At 50.5% G+C, this 20615-nt stretch overlaps 1 protein-coding gene across 1 annotated transcript in view; it reads left to right on the top strand.

The window, feature by feature from the left end:
* SHB (SH2 domain containing adaptor protein B) overlaps positions 1–20615 on the top strand; it is a 134910-nt gene that overhangs the window by 75629 nt on the left and 38666 nt on the right. Inside the window, exon 3 of the mRNA XM_069576129.1 lies at positions 11916–12131. Coding sequence (XP_069432230.1) covers positions 11916–12131 — 216 coding nt within the window. The remainder of the gene's footprint in view (positions 1–11915; positions 12132–20615) is intronic.

Below are 20615 nucleotides of genomic sequence, written 5' to 3' on the forward strand. Positions count from 1 at the left end.
GGAACCTGCCCACTGTAGGATGGGTGCTCTTGTGTATATCCCCTCTTCCTTCATGTGCTGGAGCCACAGCGGTGGAGCAAGAAGCCTCTGTGAGCATCTGGTCTTCATAGAGTCAGACTGAGGACTCTGGAGCCAGAAAGGTCTCCAAGACCATCTCCTTTACTGGCTTCTGCCTTGCCTGCAAGAAATCTTAGACCCCAGTGGATGAGGCAGTGGACCTAGGTCACACAGCCAGTGAGCAGAGGGCCAGGCTGGTCCCAGGCCAGCAGCCTCATCATCACCATCCAGAAGGTTGAGCTTGTCTACAAGTCCCCAGGGACATTAGTTCCTCTCTTGAAGCAGTTCCAAAAGCAAGGAAGGCTGGGGCAGAGAGCGTGCCAGATCTCAGCAAGTTGCTTCCGGCCAGACAGCTGTGCTGGGCATGGGGCACAATGCCGGCAACACCCCCCCGCATGAGCCATGACCAGCCCCAGGACTGCCGCCTCCACCAGATGGGTGCATGTGTTGACCAATTTGGCTGCAAACCTGACACGTGGCAAGGGGGGCTGTTAGATACAGATGGAGTGAAGGGTCATGCCTGGTAGGGGGCCCTGGTTCTGCCCTGGGAGGCTGGCACCCTGCAGCCGTTGCCAGTTTGTAACCGCTTGCTTAGATCCAGCCAGCCTGGGACCAGCCACATGTATTGGCCACCCCTCTAAAGCTCTAGAATGTGTTTATTAATACCTCCTCAATGGCCAGCTCTCTTCCTCCTGATATCACCCTTTGCTTTCCTAACAATTCTTCTAGGGACCTGTATGTTGACCTGTCAGATAAAACCCAGGATGACTTGAGTTACCCTGACTAAAGAGCAAAGTGGTAACCAGAAGGAGGAAGTAACTTGCCTGGCATCACTCAGCATGGTGAAGCCAGGAGCAAGTTAGCCGGAGCTAGGACTCACTTCTTCCAGTGCTTGCTTTCTTCCCTTGCAGACCCAAACATGTTTGTATTATTTTGTACCTGGTGGAGGGGAGGGAGTACCAACTAGTGTTGGAAAGGTGGCGTAGACAGCTGCATAGTTAAAAGCATGAGCTTTGGAGCCAGGCTGCCTCTATCAACTGGCTTGTTGTGTGGCCAAGTTTAAAGTAGTAATACCACCATCACCCCTGTACAGAAGTGTGAGAATTAAATGAGAACCTGGAGGCACTGGACTTAGCACAGACCCTGGTACATCACACACACTAAGCACTCTTAAAGTATACTACTGAGAGCTGAGTCTCCCAGACCTTGGCTGAACCACACAGCCTATCTGAGTTGCAGATTTCACATCAGTGAGGTAGGGAGGGGGCTTGGGTGTGGTCATGGCTCCTCCAAGGCTCACTCTGGGAGGTTCCCTGAGAAAGGGTAAATGATGGTGCTTGGTGAGGGGTGTAGCCCAGCTGGTCTGGCATGAAAGCCTGTCCCCCATGGCTTTATCTCATTAGACTGTGGCCTGAGGCCTCTCTAGAAGCTGAGACCACTGTCATGCCCAGCAGACTGGAAGATCTCTCACCAGAGGGGCTGGCAAGCCCTCTCTTTAAGTACAGTCCCTCAGTACTCAAAAGACACACAGCTGGATCACGGCTGAATCACGGCTGGCTAATGTCTGAGGCTCCTGGCAGTCCCCGGGGGGCCCCAGCCTCTGTCCACAGCACAGGGATCAGCAGACGCCCGCCCCCTCAAGGTTGACCTGAAGGTGCTTGTACCACCCCGACTTCTGCCTGTTAGCCCAGTGGAAATGCTTGCTTTTCGCCTTTTGGGAACTGTTCACTGGAGTGTGTTTTTCCTTCTGGAGCCCTGGGCATCCTCCACTTTTTGAATGGGTAGAGCCCTAATTGTTCAGAGGGGCAGACCTTCAGGTCATCAGCAGCTGATCACCACGCCCTGGTGTTTCCTGCCAGCTTCTATAAAGTCTTTTTTTTTTCTCCCCTGAAAGCGCAAACCTGATGAAGACTGCTGGCCACATTTTCCAGTTTCCTACCCCTCCTCCTGGCATTCGGGGCCCTCCATAGCCCAGCCCCAGTTTCCTTTTCTAGCCACGCCCCACATCCTTTCCTCGGGAGCCCTGGGCTCAGACAGCTCACAGTCTCTGATTCTGCCTCACAATCTCCCCATCTCTGCTCCATCCATGACTTGGCCTGTGTTCACCCTGCCCCCGTTGCCCTTTCTCCTGAGGCCTTGTCTTCACCCGTCCGAATCTTCCTCCTTTCCTTTAGCACACTCTTCCCTGAGGGGCTTCCCCAGTGGTTCAGTGGTAGAGAATCCACCTGCAGTGTAGGACCCATAGGAGATGTGGTTTCGATCCCTGGGTTGGGAAGATCCCCGAGGAGGAGGGCATGGCAACCCACTCCAGTATTCTTGGCCAGGGAATCCCAGGGACAGAGGAGCCTGGTGGGCTATAGTCCATAGGGTCACGAAGAGTCAGACACGACTGAGTACTCACACGTGCATTCTACCCTGGGTTCCCCATTCGATGTCTGTGATGCCAGGGAGGTCCCTTGGCTTCTGTGGCCCTTGAGGGGCCTCTTTGCACTAGGACTTGAGCTCCTCTTAAGTGCCACCTCCTCCCTAAGGATTCTTGAAATCCCTGGGACTGCCTTTGCTTTCTGCCTCCATTGACTGCTAGCATCTGTACCACTTTAGAACTGGGCTGGCCCCTGTTGAGGCTCTGAGGCTGCCAGTCGCCCATGTCTCTCTGTCTCATGGGGATGAGGAAGGACATGTAGCCAGCACCCAGTGCCTGGCACAAGCAGGCGTTCTGTAACTTGCCATGGTTTTCCACTCAGTGCTTATGGTTGTTGGTGTCCCAGTTCTCCTGCTGAGCCATGGGTTCTTTGGGGTTGACGGGCCTCGTCTCATACCATGCGAGTGCTCAGCACTGGCCTGGGGTCCACCTTGGCACCCAGTGAGGACTCGATGATGGGTCTGAGGAAGAAAAGCAGACAGGCTCCCTGCTTGCCTCTGAATGTGGATCTTCCGCTGACATGGAGGCAAGAGAGCTGTCTCCTGAGGAGGCTGCTGCTCAGTACGGGCCCTCGTTCACGTACTGCATTGAGCGCCGGAGCAGCCGGGATCCCGGAGTGGCCAGTTCACCTCAGTGAGTCTCCACAGGGGATGGCGATACAGCTCAAAGAGGTCTCTGCACACGAAGGCAGTCACCGGAAGAGTGCAGAGTGACGGGCAGGGCTGAGGGGCCAGCCGTAATTGCGGGCAGCTCCCAAGAGCCCTGCAAAGAGGCCTGCATGGCCTTTTAAACTGTGAGCAAAGCACAATCGGTGTCGCCAGGTGTGCAAGCCTGTCTCCCTCCAGGGACCCCAGAACAGGGCCCTTTAGGGGAGACCCCCATCCCTGTACAGATGACCAGGGGAAGGGAGCAGACCCAGCTCCCTGACTCAGAGCAGAGCTTTCCCCTCAAGCTTGGGCTGAGCGTCCAAGAGCGGGCAGTGCAGGTTCCGCCAGGCAGTGACAGGCCCACACTGCCCCCGCTGCTGTGACCATTGTTCTTTTTCCACACCTCTGCTCCACAGAGCTCACCCTTTTTCTGGGGTATTTCTGTGCATGCCTGGAAAAGAGATGGTAAAGGAACACCAATTAGTCAGCCGCCTGGCTTTTCGACAGCTCCGGAAACCAGACTCGATGGAGGAGGGGGCGGGGCCTCTGGCTGTGTTGGGTTGGGTTTTCGTCCAGGATCCGTCTCCCAGCTGCCCTGCCCTTGCTGCCTGGTGGCATCCACCCCGAGGACCCCTGCTGCCCCATGCTGTCACTTCGGTCTCCAGGGGACCCCTGAATTCAGGCCCAGCCCTGAAGACCCCTGGTTAGAAGGAGGATCTTTCTCTAGCAGATGTTTTAACAGTTTAGATGAGGAGAGCATCCCCTTCCTTCCCTTTGATGTGGTGCCCGGAGCTTGGCTGGGTTTGGGCTGTGTGTCTAATTGGGAACAGCCGCCCACCCCTCCTGTTGAACGCCTCAGGCTGTGGTGCTGGGTGTGACTTTTAACACCTCAGACCTGACCGAGGTAGTTGCCCCTTCCTCCAGAAGATTACAACCAAGACAGTCTGATAAAAGAGGTGTGAGGAAGCATCTGAAAGGCAGGAAGAAGAGCCTGGTCTAGGAATTAGAGGACCTAGAGCTTCATGCCTTTCCAGGCCTCAGGTTCCCCATCTATAAACTGTAGTCATTAGAGAAGGAGAAATAGCGTATAACATCCCTTATATGGGGAATCTAAAAAGAAATGATACAAAAAGAACTTATTTACGGAACAGAAACAGACTCAGACTTGGAGAATGAACTTGTGGTTGTTGGTAAGGGAAGGATGGGAGGAAGGGATAGTTAGGGAGTTTAGAATGGACATTTACACACTGCTATATTTAAAATGGATAACCGCCGAGGACCTACTATATAGCACAGGGAATTCTGCTCAATGTTATGCGGCAGCCTGAATGGGTGAGGAGTTTGGGTGTGAAAGAATACATGCATATATATTGCCAAGTCCTTTTGCTGTCCACCTGAAACGATCACAACATTGTTAGTTGGCTATACTCCAATATAAAATAAAAAGATGTTTTAAAATGTAGTCATTAGACTCCTGGGCACAGAGCCTTTCCCTGTGTGTTTTGTGTTCTGTGCAAGAGTGGATCTGAGAGCAAAGCTCCCATGTGGAAACAATAGATTGCCAAAGCAGCAGCTGAAATCAGAAGCTGTGGATCCAGAAAGGAAAGGTTCATAGATAGGTGATGAAACCCTTCCATTTCCAATGCAGGGTTGCTTGTTAGAGTTTGTAAGCAGGACTTCTGTGGCTCTGGGGGATGAAGGGTGATCTCAGAGAAGGAGGGGTCTTGGCATGGTATTCCAGAGATGCCCCGGTAGTGGTAACTGAAATGAAATCAATATTCCCAGAGCACCTTCTGTGGACCATGCACTGAAGGTGCATGGATTTGTTTAATCCTTATAACATCCTGGATACTATTGCCCCCCACTCAGAGATGAGGAAACTGGGGCAGCTTGCTCTGGGTCCCCCACTGGGGTCAGAACTTGAGCCCCAGCAGTCTGGGGGGATCCGTGGTCTCAGCCAGCACACCTGTCCATTATCTGGAGCCTGGACTTTGTCTCCCAGGTGGCTGGTGTGGGGCAGCCCCGGGCAGTGGCAGTTGCACTGTCCTCATTATACAGCCCTAGACCATGGAGGCCTGCAGGCCGGGCGTGCCCACCACTGTCTGAATAGAGGTGTCTTGGGCTGAGAGATGATGGTGGGGCCTGGGAATGGAGGCCTCCTTGGCCACATATTTCTATTGAGCTCTGCTACCCTATGATTTGGGATCTGGTGTGGATACTCAGACAAACCAGCTGGCAAAATTAGAGATGAGGGGCCTGCAGGCCAGCATCTGTCATTTCCAGCTCAGCTTCTGCACGTCTGTGCCGGCCTCTCCCCACCCATCACCCTGCCCAGAGGTTCTAGGGCACCTCTCCTCAGACAGTCCTGGGGGTGCCATCCTACAGCATTCAAGGCCACCCAGAACCACTTCCACCTGCCTCCGCTTCCTCTCCGCCTGAGCCCCTGGACGGCCCGCCTTCCCCATGTTCACCTCGTGGTTCCAGCTGCTGTGCCCCTGATTCTGTCCTTCCTTCATCAAACACCCATTTTCCCTGCCACACCACCATGCATGCCCTCATGTCTAAATTCATTAAGGCCTTCCCAGATTTCCCCCAACTAAGTTGTAGGGTCACATCTGCCCCCTGTTGAGGACACTAAGCCGCCTCTGTCTGTGTTGGGGGCTCTGACCCTCTGTCCCTGAGGACCAAGTCCTGAAGACCAGGACTGTTCTGCTTCGTCTCAATCTGCTCACGTGCTGGGCATTCAGTAGATGGCTGACTGGGTGTGAGGACAGGGGGATACCCATGCTCCTGGAGAAGGCTGGGTACACCAGCGATGTGCGCTGATTTTTTTAGACTGTTCCCGAAAGGTGAAGTCAAGCCCTGCCCTTTTGTATCTGTTCCTGAAAGGAAGGTCAAGAGATAAAGAAATGTTTGGTTTTTTTCCTTCTAGTCTTTTTCATTAGATGTATATCCACCTGCTTTCAAAATACAGATTTGAGGCTGTGCGTAATACAAAGAAATGTATATAATGAGGCTGCTATAATAGATATCAAGATACACATACTAGAAGGAAGGGCAGGTGAACCCGAATCTACCCATATCTAAGCTAATCGAGCCATTGCGTTTAAGCATCAGAATTAACTCTGACAGACAGACAAAGGAAATCAAATAAAAACACACAAACAAAAAGCTGTGAAGGGGAGGCACAGAATTGGTGAGCACCAGAGCGAAGTGTAACTTGTTGCCCGTGGACTTGGGGAACTCCGAACTCTCAGAGCCAGTTAGGAGGCCCCTGGTTTGCACTGAGCTCTGTCCTGGGCTCCTCACTCAGATGAACCCCTGGCCCTCCTTGCCTCTCAGGGCTACAGTCCTTAGTCAGCACACCAGCCTCACCCTCTGGACTCTGTGCCCTTGGTGAATGTGCTCAGGGTGGCTTCCTCAACAGTCTCTGATTCTAAAAGAAAGTGCGCTTGGTGTGTGTGCTTCCTCCACGTGTAGTGCGCTTGAAAACCTTTCTACTCCAGAGGTCAACAGAAATCCCTGCCCTGTCAATTTAATGTTTCTGTACCCTGCCTAAGAGGCATAAAATCACAGCCTGCCACCCAATATGAAAGGTCATTTTTCATGAGTTTATAGATGGTGATGACCATATAACTCGTGACTTAAAACATATGGTTACAGCTCCCTATTAGATCAGTCTCTGGACCGTCATGGATCAGTCAGAGTTATAAGGAGGATGGACCTGGTCATTAGGCAGGGGACAGTGATGGGCTGGCATGGTGCAACAGCGCTTGATTTCCTGGGACTCTTGGAAAGAGGAAAGTAGATGTTTCCTAAATAGGAGCAGAGATGCTCCCTAAATGGGTGTTTTTTCAGGCAAAAGCAGCTGCTTCCGAAACACACAGCTCCTATAAACCCAACCTGCTTAAAATCACATTTACTTTCATGTGAGATTCTCTTAATTACATTTTCTCTTTACTAGCATCCTTATTCATTATTTAGAACTTTCAAAAATTATTATGCAATAATTCCTCCCTCTAAACACAGTAACTGTTTACCTTCCCATATCAGATTTTCCACCCTTTATTCATGTGTATCAGTTCTTACAACATAGCTGTCATCAGAGTTTAGATATTATGGGCAAAATGTGTGATGACAGTATCCAGCAATTCCTAAACAAGGAGTAGAATTCCTTTGGGGCTTTGTTCACATTGCCCAGGACTTGTTTAGAAAGCCCACGAAATAGGGTCTGCTCAACACATAAACAGTCTTATATTTCACTTTTTAACTTAGCATAATTTCATGCACAGTTTTCCATGTAGCTACATAATCTTCAGATTTATCATTTTAATGGCTGCTTAATATTCCATCCAGTTAGCGTGCCATAATTTACTTAACTGCTCCCTATTGTTGGAGCCTTAATGAAAATTTGAATTCACCATGTAATACAGGGGGAAGCTCGTTTTAATGATTACCATTCTAACATCCTCTGCCCTGACTGCATGCCATTACTAACTCAGCTTTGGTAAGGCGCAGATGCTTTCAGAACAATAAATCCTGTCTGAGAGGTGTATGCATGAGTCCCTCTGATTTAATAGCTAATCTGTTCCCTGCACATGTTTTCCTTTTAGGCTGGTGTTTATGCAGAATATCTATCTCTTCTGAATATTGCGTAACACTAGACTATATTCATTTTTCATGTTGTTCCAGGTACCTTAACCCTGCAGTCAGAGACTTTCATAAATTAACTGGAATTTGGGGTAAAGAGGAGTTTCTGGCTGTCAGTTGTTGTTCATTTATCCCACCCATGTTCATGGAATATCTCTTTGCAGCTGCACTCTAAGACAGAAAATGAGCAAGGATGTTCATGATTACTGGCAGCCCACAGAGCATCCTTGAGTTGCTCTGAGGCCCAGGATTAAATGGCGAATTTTCATGCGAAGTTCTTTGGATACTATAGAGCACATATTACTGGTTGTCAGTCCTCCTTGTGAAAGAAGACAAAGTGGAAGGTGGTTTTCCTAGGTCAGTGCCTGTCAGCTGTGTTCCCAATGTCCCAAGCCCTTGGAATTCTCCAAAGACAGGAGGTAAAACTGCAGTCTTTAGAACCAGGACGGCAGTGATGCGGATGATGACAACCCCACAAAACACTGCTCAAATAGCTTGATAGATTTCCTAATTTGTGGAGTTGTCTCCAGTACTTTCCAGTTGGTTTTTGCCTGGGAGTGGCCAAGTCCTTCCTCTTATAACTCTTCTCTTCTCCTCTTGTGTACTAAGTCGCTCAGTCATATCCGACTCTTTGTGACCCCATGGACCGTAGCCCTCCAGGCTCCTCTGTCCATGGGATTCTCCCAGCAAGAATACTGGAGTGAGTTGCCATTCCCTTCTCCAGGGGATCTTCCCAATCCAGGGACAAACCTGGATCTCATGTTTCCTGCATTGGCAGGGGAGTTCTTTACCTTTAGCGCCACCTGGGAAACCTCTTCCTCTCTTAATCCCCCATAAAAATGAAAGCATCATCCGCAAAACTAATAAATCATCCCACTTTACTCAGGGTACCCAATAAAGCCATGTGTTGCCAAAGTGTGGGACATCTCAGGAAACACGATTTTAGGTGGCCACATAGTGAAGTTTTCACTCTTCACTTTCTTTCTTTCTAAAAAGAGAAAGTTATTCTTATTTGCCAAAGATGCTAATTGGTTTGCTGCTTGCACCCCCCATCAGCTCTCCAGTGCTTGCTGTTCACCTTTTCAGCAGAGAGAAAGCAAGCCTTGGGAGATGTACCTACCTAGCTGGTTTTGTTCTTGTTTGTTATTTTTATGTTCAGCATCTGTTTTTTGGTAAAAGGTAATGGTTTATGGGGTGGTAATTAAAAGTTTACTTTTTAAGTGGATTTATTTACTCTAAAAAATGAGGCAACATCAAGAAAAAATGGTAAATATAATAACCCAGGTGGTACTAGAAAATGGCAAAATCATGAAGTTGGGGTGTAACTCAGTGAAGTTTGGGAGATACCACCTGGTGTTGATGTTGTTCAGTTGCTCAGTCATGTCCAACTCTTTGCAACCCCATGGACTGTAGCACACCAGGCTTTTCTGTCCTTCACCATCTCCCAGAGCTTGCTCAAACTTAGGTCCATTGAGTCGGTGATGCCATCCAACCATCTCATCCTCTATTGCCCCCTTCTCCTCCTGCCTTCAATCTTTCCCAGCATCAGGGTCTTTTCCAATGAGTCAGCTCTTCCCATCAGGTGGCCAAAGTATTGGAGCTTCAGCCTCAACATCAGTCCTTCCAATGAATATTCAGGATTGATTTCCTTTAGGATTGAGTGGTTTGATCTCCTTGCAGTCCAAGGGACTCTCAAGAGTTTTCTCCAACACCACAGTTCAAAAGCATCAGTTCTCCAGTGCTCAGCCTTCTTTATGAGTATGAAGAGGCCAAAAGATGTGACACTGAAAGATATCACCATAGTGCTGTTTAATTTAAAACACTAAGGGTCACTGCCCAGCATCAGTTAGTTTCTGTTGCATCAGGCGCTATGCATAGGGTGGAGTTTTTGTCGGCCCTGTGAGCTGGTATTGGATCATGAAGCCTAGTCTAAAGAATGCTGTTCCTAGGAAGGGCTGACATCATCTCTGTGTTTTTGTCAACTGCTCTTCAAGATGTCTGACTCCCATGGGTTCCTATTGTATCTCTGTGGTGCTGGAATTCTGATTTGGAGAACACCTCATAACTCCATTTGAACGGCTCACTCTCAAAACCCTCACCACTTCTGTGTCAAGCCCCATTTCCCTTCTTCCCACCTCCTTGGACCTGGTGCTCCAGCAGAAGTAGGCAGTAAATAAACATTTGCATGTATGCTAAGTCACTTTAGTCATGTCTGACTCTTTGCGACCCCACAGACTGTAGCCCATCAGGCTCCTCTGTCATGGGATTCTTCAGGCAAAAATACTGCAGCAAGTTGCCATGCCCCGCTCCAGGGGATCTCCCTGACCCAGGGATTGAACCGCCATCTCTCATAGTCTCCTACATTGGCAGGCGGGTTCTTTACCACTAGTGCCCCCTGGGAAACCCCAAACAGACATATAATGGACTATTATTCAGCCTTAAAAGGAAATGGACTTCTGACACATGCTACAATGTGTCATTGTGGTAAGTGAAAATAGACTGTCAAAGAAGACCAAGTGTCCCCAGCCAAGTACCTTATATGACTCCACTGTATGAGGTACCTAGGTAGTCAGATTCACAGACAGAAAGGGGAATGGTGGTTGCCAGGGGCTGGAGGAGGGGAAATGGAGGGGTTAGTGGGGGACAGTTTCAGTTTAGGATGATGAGAAAGTTCTGGAGATGGATGGTGGTGATAGCTGCATGACAGTGTGAACATACTTCTTGTCACTGACTTGCACACTTAAGAATGGTTAAGTGGCAAATGCTATATATATATATATATATATATCTTACAAATAAAACAAGAAAGTGGGCAGTGAACACCTTTTCTCCAGCTGTACTGCCTCGGCTTGCCCTGGTCCTACCACAGGGAATCCTGTCCCTCGTCCTATCCCTCCCCTTGTCAGAGCTGTCAGTTCAAATATCATCTCTCCTCCTGCCTCATCCCTCACGGGCCCTGCAGGAGACCCCTTCCTGAAAAGAGTATTATGCTAATTTAGGTTGCTGAGAGCAGCCTCAGCAACCCTGCCTGTCCCCCTGCACACAGCGGGTGTTTATGATCAAAGCCAGAAAAATGCCCCCTTTTCTGATGAGGAAGAGCCTGAGTATAGCGTCCTGGTATTTGTCATTCAGCCGCCACTGTCTTCTCAGGAATGAGCAGTCGCTGACAGGATCGTGCCCTGTGTGGGGCCTCATCTCGATGGGCGGCCGCTGCTCAGTCCACACTGAAGCCGGGCCCTGGCATCCTCTCCAGAAGACTGAGAGCTTTCCTTCCTTATTCAGAAGTGAAACTAGACCTCTGCTCTCCAGTGTCTTGGCTGTATTCAGCGTGTTAGGAGACAGGCAGGCCCTGAGGGAAGTAGAAATGCAGGGAAAGGGTCACTCGTGGGGCTTTGTAGGGGAGAAATCAGTGACCCTGGGTTCTCTGGAGGTGGTTCTTGGCTTCTTAGGTCTGTAAAATGAATATATGAGCTGTGTGGAAACTTGAGGGTCGTTTGACGCAGTCTCCTCATCTTACCCCTGGTAGTTCAGCTGGTAAAGAATCCGCCTATGCAATGCAGGAGACCCTGGTTCAGTTCCTAGGTCGGGAACATCCCCTGGAGAAGGAAAATGCTACCCACTTCGGGATTCTGGCCTGGAGAATCCTATGAACTGTATAGTCCATGGGGTTTCAAAAAGTCAGACATGACAGAGCGACTTTCGCTTTCATTTTCCTCATCTTATAGATGGAGAATGATAAGTCCAGAGACCAGGGAGCTGCCCTAGTGGGAAGACCACCCCCCATCTGTAAGCGGGGGGGTTGCTGAGAGCTCTGCGTGTCCTGGGCTGGTGTTGGAACACACCCAGGACATCACACTCGTGTCTGGACTCTGCCCTTGAAGATAGCGGATGGTGACAGGGCGTGTTCTGGTTCTGTTGTGTGGTCCAGAACTTGATATCTTTGTGAGGAAGCCTTGAGCCATGGACACTGCCCTCGAGGGGAGGGCAGTAGTTAAACGCAACGAGGGGTCTGTTCTGTGCAGTCCCCATCTCCCTGGCTGGCGGCTCTGAATTCCCATGGGTATCATCCAGCAGGTCCCAGGTGAGGAGGCATGTGCTGTGCGTACATACATCTCTGCTTCCTTCCTTTCCGACTGCAGAATTTCAGAGGCAGGAGAGCGTCCGGTCGCAGCACAAAGGCATCCAGTTATACGACACCCCTTATGAACCCGAGGGTCAAAGCGTGGACTCGGACTCAGAGAGCACGATCAGCCCCCGGCTGCGGGAGAGCAAGCTGCCCCAGGATGACGACAGGCCCGCCGACGAGTACGATCAGCCATGGGAGTGGAACCGGGTCACTATCCCCGCTCTGGCAGGTAAGGAGCCAGCGGCCCCACTCAGAGGCGGCTGCTCACCTGCATGGCACTCGCCTGTGTAAAGGAAGTAAGTGCACGGGTCCCTGCCTGCTCAGGTAAGCCACAGGGTTTCTAGTGCAGATGAGCCCTTCAAAGATGAGGAAGATCCTGGAGGCCAGGATCTAGACAGCCCAGATGATCTCATTGTCTGACTCTGTCTTGGTCCTGTTGGTAATGCTCGAGTTCACTGAAGCCAAGATTTTGGAAGGAAATTTTAAAAACTAGAAGAAAATCAGTCTGCAGAGTGGCTCCTATTGGGCCTCGTGGATCCCGGTGACTCCATCCTGTCGTGCAGCTACGACGGCCTGCATACATCCAGGGCCACTGCATTTCCTGTCCTAGCTTCATTCAGCACAAGCCTGTTCACAGAGCACAGGCTGTGGGCACGTCCTGACCTCCGGGGCTGACCTCACCCGCCCCTGGCCTGGAGCCCCTTGAATGGCTCAGGTGCCTCTCTGCTTCCACAGCCTTCTGAAAAGCAGTGTGCCATATGTGTCCCCTGTCTTCAGCTATGTTCACACCCTTTGATCCTAATCTCAGTCCTTAGGATCTAAACTTATGATCGAAAGCACAGAAAAAGGCATGATGAGAGATGGGGAATGACCTGGATGTTTGGCATTGGCCATTGATTAAATGGAATATTGAGCAGCCACTAAAAAGTGACGTTGACAAAGAGTTTATTATGTATAGCAGCCTCGGGAAATGCTTATGTTTAATGTTAAGAGGGGAAAGTCAGATGCAAAAAATTTCTATGCTTCTAAGAGTTTCGGCATATGAACAGAGAAACATGGGGTGACTAACTCTTATCACACTGAAGGTCATAAAGGAAGAGTTTTTATTTTAAACATTCATTTTGTTTAGAATCTCCCATTTTCAAGCATGATTAGACCCTTCCTCCCTTTCTGGGGCTCAGAAGTGAAGCCTCCGCCCTCCAGATGTGGCCCCAGAAATCAGGCTCCTCCGCCCTCCCTTCTATGCCCCAGAAATCAGAACTGAGCCAAAAGCTTCTTGGAGAAAGCACAATCGGTATCCAGGGCTTGTCTTGATTCCCTCAGTTGAGGTTCTAACTACTCTAGCATGTATGTCTCAGTTCCCTGGATGCAGCACTCTGTGCAGTCTCTGCCTTTTGCTAAGTGCCCTTCCCAGCTGTGTCCTATCTGGGAAAGTCCTGCACTTCCTTTGCCACCACTGTGAGTCCTCCTGGCACATCCACACGTCCCACGGGCTTCCTTGCTGCCTCTCTAGGCCTGCAGAGCTTCCTGCTCGTGGCGCTGGTGGGGCAGTTCTTTCACCATATAGAGTCAGTGCTGTAGGTGCTGGGCCCTCCTGGCAGGCGGTGTGTGCCAGCCAAGAGCTGGGGCAAGAGTAATTGGGTAACTGAGAGGTCCTTGGTCACCTCACATCTCCCCAGTGCATTTCACAGCCGTTCCTACCCTCGGTACAGTGAAAGCCAAGGACTGTCCCCTGGCATGGTTGATCCTGGGTGTGGGAGAAGCTAGAATGGGACCGATGCTGTTCCAGAGGTGGCTCTTCGCAAACACCAGTTTGATTAAAGGGCCAAACGTGTCGTGTGACAACTGTTCTAGACCCCAAGAGGCCATGGCAAGAGATGACACTGCAGGCCGGTGTGGCATCTCACCCTATTCTGGACTGACCACCTTGCAGGTCATGTTACCTTTGATGTTCTGGTCTAGTCTGATGCTTTACTGCTCGAAATGTGGTCCCTGGACCAGCAGCATCACATCACCTGGGAACTGGTGAGAAATGCAGAGTCTCGGGCCCCAGACCAGACCTGCAGAAAGTGAAAGTGTGAGTTGCTCAGTCATGTCTGACTCTTTGCAACCTCTTGGACTGTAGCCTGCCAGGCTCCTCTGTTCATGGGATTCTCCAGAAAAGAATACTGCAATGGGTAGCCATTCGCTTCTCCAGGGGGCCCTCCCAACCCAGGGATCAAACCTGGGTCTCCTGCATTGGAGGCACATTCTTTACCATCTGAGTCATGAAGGAAGCCCCCAGACCTGCAGAGTCAATAAGTTTTAAAGACCCCCAGGGGGTTCTCAGGCTTGTTAAAATGAAAAGCACTTACCCCTCACGACATCATCTCTTCAGAAGGCTCTCAGGCCAGAACTTGCCCAATTCTGCCCAAAGCTGGTTTTAGAACTAGTATACATTTCACAGAGGATCACAAGGTCTCAGATAGAGCTGGTCCCCACGTAAGCTTCTGAGCCACAGGTCTCCATTCTGGATTTGGTTTTCTGTTGCTGAGTTGCTGTCGCGTGTGTCGTTGTAGGCCAACTTCTTAGGCTGCTGTTCGGAGGCAGACACAGAATCCTGTCCCACCTGTGTCTCATCAAGTCACTCACCTCATCAACTGTGTGTCCTGCTCTGGAGTGGATACTCACTGTGGGTGTGTGCTAAGGCACTCAGTCGTGTCCGACTCTTTGCAATCCCATGGACTGTAGCCCACCAGGCTCCTCTGTCCATGGGATTCTCTAGGCAAGAATACTGGAGTGGGTTGCCATGCCCTGCTCCAGGGGATCTTCCCAACCCAGGGATCAAACCCAGTTCTCCTGCATTGCAGGTAGATTCTTTACTGCTGAGCCCCCAAGGGAAGCCCTGGATACTGATTGTGCTTTCTCCAAGAAGCTTTTGGCTCAGTTCTGATTTCTGGGGCATATAAGGAAGTTGTTTCCCTTGGCTGGAGGGATGCTGTGAGCACCAGTCTTGAGTCTTTGACCAGATCCCCTCCCCACATCTGGACAGAAATTGTCAGGTGAGGAGCACCCTCCTGTTTCCTAACCCAAAGTGCAGGTGGAGTGAGGTGGATGCACCACCTCTCAGGTAACCAGAATGAGTGGAAACAGCTCGATTGGGTTGCTGAAGTGCTGCCAGAGCCCCGTTTGTAAACCAGGAAGGGTGGCTGCTCAGGAACAAAGGTGGCTCCCACCTCCTGCCTGAATGAGTAGAGTGTGCAGCAGGTGCTTTAGCACGTCATTGGTGGTGTCAGGGAGCAAGGCAGTGCTGAGCTGGGCCTCGTCCTCGTTTTCACAACACCTGTTTGAAGTGCCCTGCCCAGTTCCCTGGGCCCTTGGATGCTGTGATGGGCCACGGGAGCCTGGGGACAGGATCTGCAGCTGGGCTAAAAATCCACTGGGCAAAACTGTCATCATCTCTTTCCATCCCTTATATTCTGATTCTGCCTATTTAGCTCACATGAAGGAACCTGGGCAGTGTTTTCAGATTTCCAAAGGTGTATGGTGTGGGGACCCCCAAAGGGCAGAGGTGGGCCTACCAAGGAGGAGCCATAGGGATATACAGTCCCGGTGAGTGGTACACCTGAAAGTGTATCATGAGCTTCCTGTCACTGAGATTGGCCAGCAGAAGCTTGAGTGAGGCAGCATTGGTATCAGGAGGGCTTTGCCCTGTGGTGGGAGGTTGGCCTGCAACCCCCCACTTCCAAGGCTCCTTCTATGCTTCATTTCATCAGGACCCCAGCATGCTGGCCGGAAGCTGGGGGAAGGGGAGCCCTCTGAACTATCTCTGTGATTCAGTCTATGAAGCAAAAGTGCTTTCTGCCCTTCAAGTGCTGTCCTGCACTGCATTCATGAAAGGAGGCTTTTGTAAGGGGTGCTTCGGCATTCCCCACAGAAGGTGGCCTTCTCAGCCAGTGCAGCCTTTCGGGAAGGCTCGATTATCACTTCCTGGTTGTCGTGAAAACAGCTATTGCAGGGTGTGAGGTGGTCCTCACTTCCTGGGAATGATATTCTTTCCTTCTCTCAGAGTTCTGTAGCAGGTGAAGGAGGTTTCCTGCCCGCCCTCCCTATGGGAAGCTGCTGATAGCCTCAGCCAGGATACCCACCCCCACGCACCCAGCAGTGGAGTCTCAGCACACATGCCTGGACTGAGTTCATCCCAACCCCCAAAACGGATGCCTTATCAGTTTTACAATCAGGCTGTCGGCCCCCTGCCCACCCGGCAGACTCACCTGCCTTCAGAGCTGGCTGGACTCGGTTCCCCCCGCTGCTTTGACTCACCCCCTGAGAGACTTCATAGGCAGGAGGTCCACCCCCTCACTGATGCAGCCCCCTGCCCAGTGTGGGGCAAGAGAAGTACCCTGAGTGATTCCATGCTGTCTCGGGTGGCACAGCTTGGTGCAGAGGGTCTGACCAGCCCCTGGGACAGAGCCTACCCAGGAGGTGGCCACACGGGGAGGCAGCTGAAGACTGGGTGGGTGACCTAGAAAAGCAGACTTGGGCTCAGGGGGTGGGAGGGACGTGGATGTGGAGTCTCCACATCTCTGGGGGCCACTGGAAGGACCGGGATAGAACCTCTCCTGGGGCCCCTGTGCTCTCTCTGGGGAAATGTGTCTGCTGCAGAGAGTCCTGGTGAGGCTTACAGAACACTGTACTGGTAGTGCTGGTATTTGCAGAACTCTTTAGCGTGCATTATCTCATTTCATCCTCCCAGCCGCCTCCTGGGATCTTAGTTTTGTCCTTTTACAGATACAGAAATTGAAGTCCAAAGAGAAGAAACAGTTGCCCAGGATCCTATAGCTAGTCAGCTGCAGAGCCAGAATTTGAACCAATTAAGTCCTACTTAGAACCCAAGCCCTTACCCTGTTGATGTCTCAATTCTGTGGCGCTACCCAAGATACTGCATGTAACGTGCTGGAGCCCTCACCCTCCCAGAGCCCCTGGGTTGTTGTTCAGTTGCTCAGTTGTGTCCCACTCTTTCCAACCCCACAGACTGCAGCACACCAGGCTTCCCTGTCCTTCACCATCTTCTGGAGTTTGTTCAAACTCTTGTCCATCAAGTTGGTGATGCCATCCAACCATCTCATCCTCTGTCATCCCCTTCTCCTCCCACCTTCAATCTTTCCCAGCATCAGGGTTTTATCAACTGAGTCAGTTCTTCGCATCAGGTGGCCAAAGTTTTGGAGTTTCAGCTTCAGCATCAGTCCTTCCAATGAATATTCAGGACTGCTTTCCTTTAGAATGGACTGGTTGGATCTCCTTGCTGTCCAAGGGACTCTCAAGAGTCTCTCCAACACCAGAGTTCAAAAGCATCAATTCTTCAGCGCTCAGCTTTCTTTAATGGTCCAACTCTCACATTCATTTATGACTACTGGAAACCATAGCTTTGACTAGATAGACCTTGTTGGCAATGTCACCAATTTCTCCTTGTGTCTACAGTGAGTAGGATATGTGCCTGGGGTGTAGGTTTCCACTCGAAATGGTTCCAGCTGAGGAGCCTGTGGCAGCCCAAGTTCTGGAAGGTTCGTGACTGCACGGGGATGACCAGAGCCATTGCACGGGTTGGTCGTGCTCTGCCCCTGCTCTGCAGAGGGAGGGGTCCCCGCACCATGGCCTCCCACTCCTTCTTGTCCAGCCAAGGAAACTGAGGCCCAGGGAAGGAACAGGAACTGCTGGAGACCTCATGGCAGAGCCAGTTGGGCCATACACAGAGGATGGATCAACATTTCTTTTTAATTCAGTGGGTTGAGTTAAAAGCTATGTTTTTAATGATTGCAGTTGCCTCCGAGAAGAAGCAAGTGATCAGAGTGCTTACTAAAGGTGCCGGGCAGCAAGAGAGTGGGTGAAGGTGATATTTCAGAGAGGGACTACCCTGGTGGTCCAGTGGGTAAAACTTCCTGCTCCCAATTCAGGAAGCCCAAGTTTGATCCCTGGTCAGGGAACTAGATCCCATATGCCACAACTAAAGATTTTGCGTGCCGCAATGAAAATTAAAGATCCACGTACTACAACTAAGACCTGGCAGGGTCAAATTTAAAAAAAAAAGATTTTTCAGAGAAACAAAGTCATTTTGTTTTTGACTCACTGTCTGGAGATTTGTCCCCATTGAAGTTACTTTTAAAGCAGTGTCCTGGGTTCAGCCAGCAATGGGCCTGCCTTCTAGCGAAAAGAGTAGTCAGACATGACTCAATGCTGAATATACTTATTTTGAGTACTTATCTGTCTTCCTTACTAAGCTCCTCGGCCACTTTCTCTGCCCTTGAAAGCTCAGCACAGTGTCTTGGTGTCAGGAGCCACTGGGTAGTAGTTGGCATCAGACAATCCCAAGTGCACACGCTAGCCCCACCACTCACCAGCTGTGGGGTCTCAGACAGGCTCTCAGCCTCCTGAGCTTCAGTTTTCCTGTCTGTAAAACAGGGATTGTCACAGACTGTATCACACTGGATCTCTGTGGTGATCAAGGGAGAATACTGAAAAAAGACTTCATAAACTCTAAAGGGTCATGCCTGAGAGAATGGTTACTGGTGCTCAGGGAAGGCTTGCTGTATTCAGTAAAATTTAATTTTATATATTAAAACAGTACTGCATAAAAAGCTACTTTGGGGGCACAGAGGGCCCGTTTATGAAATTCACTCCCAGTTACTGCAGGCAATGAGAGGTATGGATAGTGTGGAAAACAATACTTCTGTAGGAGATACTCCCATCTCGATTCCAGCAACAGTTCTCACCATGAACCACCCAGTTCTTCCATCCTTTATTCAGTCCCTCCCGAGGACCAGGCCACTGGTCCCCAGGTGTGAGAGGGTCTCCACTGCCAATCTCCCCCAAACCCCTCTCGATTCTACCTGTGACATGTTCGTTCGTTGGTTGGTTTGCTCAGAGCATGTGGCAGAGTCACCTGCAAGAAGCATCAAACAGATTACAGGGTCCCACCCCCAGAGCTCCTGATTCAGTAGGTTCCAGGGATGAGGCTGGAGAATCTGCATCTCAAACAGGAGCCCAGGTGTTGCTGAGGCTGCTGATCTGGGGACCCCACTTTGCGAACCTACAGCATACTCGGTACTTACTATATGTTAGGTGCTGGGGCCAGGGAGAAGGTAGGGAAGGGGTATCACAGCTTGGCTCAGGGGTGTCAGTGCCACCTCCTCCAGGAAGCCTCCCTTGACATGACTCCCTTCCCCACCCCCATCCCAGTTTGGGCTGGGGCCCCTCTGTGCTCCCCCCACATCCCCTGTGGATGTGCATTGGTTTATTCTGGAACAGCCAGATACTCCCTTGTCACTGTCAGCTGAAGGGGTGCTATTGCTGTGTTGGTCACCCCTTTGGCAGGCACCCTCTTGAGTTTTGACATTTTCCCAGCCTCATCAAGGGAGGCTAAAAGGGCAGAGGAAGGGGAAAGTGAGGTCCCAGGTATGTCTATTTCCTAAACATCTGTGAGTCGTCCCTGAGCCAGCTCAGTTGGCTAATCTAAGATAATCCCATGAAGGTAAGGGGGTGATGGAGGAGGGGCAGGAAGTTAATAGACAGTGAGGCCCAGTTACGAGGCTGGCGTGGGTTGACCCTATGAAGTCCTGCAAGGGATGGTGTGGTTTCACTGCCATCACACAGATGGCACCACTCGGGCTCAGAGACGGTGAGCAGCCTGTCCACAGTCACACAGTTGATGAAGTCGAGTCAGGCGCTCTCCCCACTGCTGCCCTGACATTGTGAGTATGGCTCGGGCAGGTCTGAACCTTCCCTTTACCTGTGCTGGGGTAAGGTGGCTTTTCTTTTCTTTTTTTTTAATATAAATTTATTTATTTTAATTGGAGGCTAATTACTTTACAAGGTGGCTTTTCTTAAGGCAGAAGCCGCTGCGCCCACTCCGTACTGAGCTGGCGACTTGTCACTGTGAAACGCAAGTGCTCTGAAGGTGGCGGTGCTGACACTGAGTGCGTCAGCGCCTGCTCCAGGCTCGCTATTCCCACCAAGCCTGTGACTCATGCCCGTGTGCTTAGAATAAACAGGCTCAGCCTCGGCAGAAGAGTCCACGGGGCGTCTGCCACCATCACCTGCACCCTGCGCGTGCCACCTCCTCACCATTGGCCCCAGTGGGGCTCCAGCATGCTTCCTGCCCCCTGCTCAGCTTCCCAGAATGCCTTGGGCCTGGGAGGAAATTAACAATTGTGTTGGTACTCCGAGCTTTTTGCTATGTAATGAGTAACAGTTGTAATTAATGTTTAACACGTGTGAACAGCAGGTCTGCAGAGAGGAGGGGGAGGGTTTAAACGAGAGAACTGGGATCACTCGCTTCCTTTGGCTGATATGTTACTGAGGGACAGGTTTTTCCAGTTGGTTTTTCTGTTTGATATATGAATGAATTCATTTAGTAACCTTAAAAAAAACGAAAAGAAAAACACTGGTGTTTCATAGCTTTGGCTTGCCTGCTAATTATGTTGATAGAAATGTTTCTTCTTCAAGTGCCTTTGTTTCCTGTGTGGAAAAAAACCCAAATGTTTAGTAGAATGAGACAAGACAGAGGTCTTCGTGTGGATAGAGGTTTTAAGTTCTGTGAGGTCAGAGACTCAGCGGGCCTTGTTGACACCTAGGTCCCCACCTTTGATCAGTGCCTGGCATGTAATGAACGCACAAGTATTTATTAAATTATTGAGTAAATTAGGTCTCAGGAAAACCAACCCCAAGTTCTCTTGAG

This window comes from Ovis canadensis, chromosome 2 (assembly GCF_042477335.2).
Source record: "Ovis canadensis isolate MfBH-ARS-UI-01 breed Bighorn chromosome 2, ARS-UI_OviCan_v2, whole genome shotgun sequence".
Classification (NCBI taxonomy): Eukaryota; Metazoa; Chordata; class Mammalia; order Artiodactyla; family Bovidae; genus Ovis; species Ovis canadensis.